The sequence below is a fragment of the Gossypium hirsutum genome, chromosome D12 (genome assembly GCF_007990345.1).
Source record: "Gossypium hirsutum isolate 1008001.06 chromosome D12, Gossypium_hirsutum_v2.1, whole genome shotgun sequence".
In the NCBI taxonomy this organism is placed as follows: Eukaryota; Viridiplantae; Streptophyta; class Magnoliopsida; order Malvales; family Malvaceae; genus Gossypium; species Gossypium hirsutum.
This window is the reverse complement of record NC_053448.1, coordinates 33,784,837-33,791,550: the sequence shown is the minus strand read 5'-3', so window position 1 is coordinate 33,791,550 and position 6,714 is coordinate 33,784,837. Positions and strand designations below refer to the sequence as shown.

Genomic DNA, 6,714 nt, shown 5'->3' with positions numbered 1-6,714 from the left:
TTGATTCAAGATCATGTACAAAGGAGGTGAGTAACATTAGAGGCTTCGCCTCAGGATCAATTATGGTGTAACCAACTGACGTCTTCAAAGTCTGGATTTTGAAATAGTTAACCCTAAGTTAAAAACTTCAAGGGTCTTATTGTAAACAAACAATATGATTAGAGACAGAAATTAAGAGACTAAACATTCAATGGTTTAAGAGCTTGGTTGTAAGAATTATTATTAGTTTTACTTTAGTCTGTGTTATAACAATTAAGCCAATAAAGATTAAGGATAATTGAACCCAGTCCATTTGTGGCGCTCCATACTCGGATCCTACGGAAGAGTCATGCTAGGGTGTTACATTATCAGAAAAAAATAATTATAAAAAAAATTTTAATATTGAGTTGACTTGTGACACAAACTCAATCAAACTTTTGTGTAATAATATTAAAATGTACAAATATAATCAAAATGAAGCTTTGGGTATAGTAGTAAAGTTAAGGTTTTATAGATGTTGGGGACATGGGATTAAATTTCAATATTTTTATTGGTTTTTTAATACGAGAAATACAAAGATACATTTATAATATTATAATTTCAAAAAGTAAAGATAATTTAGTAATTTCTTCAATTAAATTGGTGCCTAGTTGACTTGTAATACCAACTTAACTAATGAGGGATTTAATTAAGGGTATAGATAATCACATTAGGAGGATTACAAAAATTAGAAGAAAAAAAATTGGAGTATTAAGTTGAGATAAAAAACTTTGGCAAATTTAGGACCAAATGAATAAATAGACTAATCGTATTTGATATAACCACTAAATGTGACCCTAAGGCGACACCAACCCCACGCCCCGCACGACATTGCTTAAGATGTAAATATTGCCTTTTTTTTAAATCTTAATTAAATTAAAAGCATGTAACACTCAATAATCACATCTCCCATCTAACTTCCCGACATTTTTCCCAGCTAGTAATGGCGGAAGAGAAAGAATCAACGTCGATTCCACTGAGCCAAGCCGAAAATGTTGGTGTCGATCCCGAAGATCCGGCTAAGTCTCCTCCTAGGCCTAGCTCCCCCAATTCCTCCACTCGCAAGGTCCATTTTCTCTTTCTTTTTTCCCCCTCATTTAGCTTTGACTTCCATCAATTAACCACACCCACTCCCTCATCTTTCTTCTTGGACTTCTTTCAATTTTTTCTTAGTCCAAATGTAGTTGTAATTGAGCCTTTGCACTTAATATAATTTGCGACTAACGGAAATTTGACTGCAGATATGGGAAATCCCTGCCGAATTTGGGATGTAGGAACTGAAAATGGTCAAATATCGCTCAAGATTTATCATAAACTTTCTTCACTATGTTTATTGAGTGTCAACTGGTTGGACTCTTCATATTAAGGGGGGAAAAAGAAAATGAAACTGGTTGAGCTCCCAATTATATCCAGAAATTCTGTTGGTTTTGATTGTCCTCGGGTTTGGGTTCAACCTGTTTTAAAAGTGGAAATCTTGATGACCTGTTGATTCTTTTTATCGTTTTTTAATGGATAAAACTAATTAATAGCCGCGCATTAGAAGGATTTTAAGCGTTGAGGATAAATGCTTCTGCTTTTAGGGTTTAGCATTTAAATTATCCCTTTTTTTTCCTTACTAAAATACCAGGAAATTGAATGACCTGTACGATAGAGCGCTTCCACGATAAGGTTTGTTCTTTATGTATTTCTTGGTTAAACCAATTTAGCGTTTCTATTGTTGAAATGCTTCATGGAAATTTCATGTGCCCATTTTCAAGGAATTTAATCATTTTCAAGTCGTTATTATGAACGATTCAGAGTTTGACTACTTTAGTGGTTTTAAAGTAATCATGTTTGCCCCAAATTGAAAAGAACAGTTATGTTTAAGCTTCAATGTAAGTCTTAGAAAGCGTGGAAGCAATGAGAGCAGTTTTCAGAATAAATACGTTGTATTGATATCGAAGCATTCTGTTTTATTCTTCAGGCTTGTTGTTTTGTTCTCCAAAGTTGGGTCTCAAAGAAGTTCATGACTGGATGGTATTAAGCTTTTATATTTCCCAAAATGTCAGTCTTCCATTATTTCTTTTGATATTTCAAAGCTTAACAAGTAACAACATGTTGACATGCAAAATTGCAGTGTGGTCCTTTTTCCTGTGGCAGTTACATTTTTCATTACTTGGTGGTTTATTCAGTTTGTTGACGGTTTCTTCAGTCCATTATATGAACGACTTGGCGTTGACATATTTGGTAAGTTTAATTGTATTACTTGTGCCTTTGATGTTTGATGATTGAAGTGTGGCTAAGTTTATAAGTTCTTACCTTCAGTTATCACTATTCAACCATTCTTCACGATCATCAAACCCCAAAATTTCTTCATAATCCAAAAATGTATGTTTATTGCCAAAAAGAAAAAAAAGGAAAAAGAAATCGGCTTGCAATCTTTATAATATTCTATAGAGAAGTTCAAGGAAGAATAGAACTCAAAATCGCTATTGAGGGTTTTAACTCCATTGTGATAAACATTGCTGAAGAAGTTGTAGCTGATTTCTGAATATCATCAGAAGCATTTATGATTATTATATGGTACATGCGACAACCTACTGCTTCATCAAAGAGAATTCTTCTTCCTCTTCATTCTTGCATGTTATTTAGATCTCTTTAGTGATTTTTTGCTTTGAGCAATGATTGTCTGAGCTTTGGTTACTTTCTGCAGGGCTGGGATTTATCACATCTCTGCTCTTTGTCTTCTTTGTTGGTGTTTTTGTTTCATCATGGATGGGAGCTGCTGTTTTCTCAGTGGGAGAATGGGTTATAAAGCGAATGCCGTTTGTTAGGCATTTATACTCAGCCTCAAAACAAATTAGTGCTGCGATATCCCCAGGTTATACTTATACCCAATTAACTACTTTGATAATCTGGTTTTTCATATCAATTTAGTTCAATAAGTGATTTGCATCCACAAAAGTACTTTCACATGTTTCCACAAGCCAGGATATATTGCTTGATTGGCATGAAAGCTCAGAAACTATATGATTCACTTCAATCATACAAAGACATTATCTTTTCCTTGTAGATCAAAATACTACAGCATTTAAGGAGGTGGCTATCATTCGCCATCCACGTGTTGGTGAATATGCATTTGGATTTATCACATCGTCTGTCGTCCTTCAGGTACTATTTTAATATTTTATCTGTTCTTTTGCCAGATCATTTTTCCAGCTTGTAGTTCATAATTTTAAAACTAAGGTGTTCGTGTGATGGCTTGCTTATCTTAGAAATGATCTTGTGATCTTTTCTGAAGGAGATTTGTATTGCACATCTAAGGAATCTGAACGATATATATCTCCCTGAAATAAACTGCTTATCTTTTATAATGAATTGGGATAATATAATTTTTGGCCCTTGAACTTGGCAGCTAGGCCTACTTTGGTACTTGAAACTTTTTTTTGTTCACTTTGGATCTAAACTTGGCAACCAGATCCATTTTGGCTCCTGAATTTGGGTTTTGTCCGGATTTGATGATGTGACATGTGTTCTTGGAATAGGACTGGATTGGTTGGTCGGACCGGTTGGATAGAGAATCAACCGGTATATTGGTTCGAACAAAGGTGTTGAATCGATTGAATCGAAAATTGCTCAAAACCAGCAAAAATAAAAAATTTGGACAAAAATCAGTAATTGTACATGTTGAATTTGTTTAATAATATTTTTAATTTTCTTTTTATGAAGTTTTAATTATTTATTTAATTATTGTTAGTCTAGCAATTGAACCAATCAAGCCGATTGAATTGGAAACTAGTGGTTTAATCGGTTCAACCATTGGTTCGGTTATTAGAACACTTATGTGTCATTTTTGGATTGTACCACGTCATCACTTGAAAATTTATATAATTTTTTTAATTTTTAAGTGATTGTGTGACTCAATCTGAGAGTGTCACATCATCAAACTTTTATATTTTTCAAGTTGCAGGGACCAAAATAAATCTAGTTACCAAGTTCAAGTACTAAAGTGGGCCTAGTTGCCAAGTTCAGGGGTAAAAAATTATATTATCCCTAATGAATAAAAAACTTGAAAGTGTTCCGATGATAAACCTCGATTACTTTCATTTGGTTTTCTTGGAATGTACTGGATGGTATCCTATTTGGTCATTTTGGAGCTGTGTCTACCAAAATGCAGCCACAGTTTGAGATTTATTGTACTTGGATAACTGTAAACCTCTACTGTAAGTCAAATTTGCTAATGTTGTAAATACAAAGGGCACCATATTTTACTACCAATAGTCCATTGCGTATTATGATATATAACCTTAATATTGTCAGTGCCTTTCATGAAATGTGGACTTAGACATCATATATATACATATATATTCTGAAAGCAACCTTTCTATAATAGGGGAAGTGCAGAGCCAACATCATGGAGAGAGGCCATGAACCTCAAAATCTCATGGGTAGAATGTGCGCAGACTGTGTGTGTGGATTGGGGGTTGGTATGTGTATAGGTTGGTGGGAATCTGGGGGTGTGTTTTTGATCACTTAAAAGCTTAAGAATCAAGTCTTAATTGTGATTATGCATTAATTCAACCACTATCTTCAATTCTTACTAATGCTTAGCAAAGATGTTTCATCCTTTCTATCTTGGTGGCTAATAACTTTATTGTATGAGATACTTAATGTCTATTTCACTGATAGTTGTCCTAATTCTACTGGATGATTATGACGTGCCACTTACTCTATGAGATCCTAGATGAATGGGCACTGCTCTTGGTTGTAGTTTTTGAGGCATGTAGTAGCAAGAGCTCCTTTTTACAAGTTTTGTTTTCCCTACAAATTCCCTTAGTAGCTCAGCTTGTTGATTGTGCATGTAGAGAGAAAATGAAGATGAAGAGCTATGCAGTGTTTTTGTCCCGACAAACCATCTATACATTGGTGATATCTTCCTGGTGAACTCCAAAGAGATCATAAGGCCAAACCTTTCTATTCGAGAAGGCATAGGTATTTGCTCTATTTTCTTGAGCAGGTTCTTACCTTGTCATGCTTTCTCATTCTCTATATTTAATAAAGATGCTGGAATCAGAAAATTAAGGAATCATATTGCTGTTTTTGGATATGTTGATTTATGCTGCAGATGTCAGAAAGAGCTTACTATGGAAAAGAGTTTGTTTAGCTGAACCATTTTGTTGTGGTTAAGGCTTAATTGAATTCATGGCCAGAAAACAAAAAAAAAGTCAGATTGGGTTATTGAAAAAAAATAATAGGACTTCCAAATTCAAATTTTAGCTTACTTTTCACCTAGAACTTTCTCCAAATAGGAGATAAATTTGTAGGCAAAATTCTCTTGAACCAAGAAACTTCAAAATACAAGTTATATAATGAACAAAAATTTTATTTGTTTTGTGTTTTTGTTAACTATTTGATTTAGCATTTAGCATCAGCCAAATTTAAAACTAGTTGAACTGAACTGTATGAGTCCTTTGCAGCAGAGTCAAATGTCTGTGGTATGGGTTTGTGCTCTGTTGATTGATTAAAGTTTCTTGTTCGTTTGCAGTAGATGTCAATACCGGTTCAGTAGGCTTGTATACTTCCTAACCATGTTGATTTCATGTGCAAGAATGAGTCATGGACAATCAATCTGTTAATTTCAGTTTTGCTCATCCGTTTGTGTTTTCATTGTTCTTTTCTTTCGGTCCTAATGCAGAGATAATCGTTTCCGGAGGTATGACGATGCCACAAGTGATCTCTCCGCAAGAAAGGTTTGCACAGCAGAAGGAAAGAATCCCTTTGAACAGGATGATGTAAAAAGTACTTAGAGAAGACAGAATGTCAGATAAGCTCGATAATTACTTTCACTTGTTGGAGCGTGATAATATTCTTTGGTGACAGCAAAATCTTAGTATAGGGATGGGTGCTTATACCCGCACTCTCTGGTAATTTCATAAAGTCGTAGCGTTGAGTCTCACAAACTGCTTCTTGGTGTATTTGGCTAATGCATTAGTGTTCTATACAGATCATTTGTCAAAAGGCAGCACTCGTAACAAAGAATTGATATTTTGAATATCATATGTTACTTGTCACGTGTGAGTGTTGCATATAGGCATGTTCAATTGTCGATTTCATTTCCATGTATTTAGAGGATACTATGAGGAATTATCTTTTGTATGTGTCGGACCTGAAAGGTGTGGATATTTATTTCTTCGGGAAGGTATCCACTTAAATCGGTGTAAAATTATTATTTTTTGTATATTTTTGTATAATTAATATTTTAATAAATCAATAATTGAAATTATCAATATGATTATATTTCATGTATGTAAATTTGTAAATTGATTTTATATCTTTATCATATCGATCTAAAATATTATAATATTTATTGAATGGTTGAATTTTTTTTACGTAAAACAAGTGGATTTAATTTATGTGAAATTAGACATGCATAATATATATAAATGAAATTTAAAATATAACAATTAAATCATTAAAATATTAATGGTGTAAAAATATATGAAAGGGTGTAAAATTACTTTAATTTTAAGCTTAATGTATGCTTTAGTCCTTAAAGTATATCATTTTTTCTACTTTGGCCTTTAAAGATTTTTTTTGGCTTACTCTAGGTCCTAAAGTTAACAAACGTTTTTAGTTTAGTCCTTTAAATGTTAAAAATCAACATTTTGAATATCCAACTGCTCATCTGCTGTCACTGCATCATAGTAATGTTCGAAA

At 33.4% G+C, this 6,714-nt stretch overlaps 1 protein-coding gene across 2 annotated transcripts; it reads left to right on the top strand.

Annotated features, from left to right (window-relative positions):
- Positions 1-841: 841 nt before the first annotated feature.
- On the top strand, positions 842-6,280 carry LOC107945504 (protein LIKE COV 2). 2 transcript variants are annotated; one of them, XM_016879543.2, is made up of 7 exons: positions 842-1,084; positions 1,982-2,034; positions 2,135-2,244; positions 2,711-2,878; positions 3,071-3,168; positions 4,863-4,989; positions 5,693-6,280. In XM_016879543.2, the coding sequence occupies exons 1-7, from the start codon at positions 962-964 to the stop codon at positions 5,791-5,793; spliced, it is 780 nt and encodes a 259-aa protein (XP_016735032.1). In that variant the 5' UTR covers positions 842-961; the 3' UTR covers positions 5,794-6,280. The 2 variants fall into 2 exon arrangements, with proteins under 2 accessions (XP_016735032.1, XP_016735033.1); XM_016879544.2 differs by lacking the exons at positions 4,863-4,989; positions 5,693-6,280 and adding an exon at positions 4,391-4,844 and having other exon boundaries at positions 869-1,084.
- Positions 6,281-6,714: the final 434 nt, after the last annotated feature.

Coding starts and splice junctions, on each gene's coding strand:
- LOC107945504 (XM_016879543.2), top strand. CDS start 962: ATGGCGGAAGAGAAAGAATCAACGTCGATTCCACTGAGCCAAGCCGAA. Junction 1,085..1,981: donor CCAATTCCTCCACTCGCAAG/GTCCATTTTCTC, acceptor TTTATTCTTCAG/GCTTGTTGTTTTGTTCTCCA. Junction 2,245..2,710: donor ACTTGGCGTTGACATATTTG/GTAAGTTTAATT, acceptor TACTTTCTGCAG/GGCTGGGATTTATCACATCT.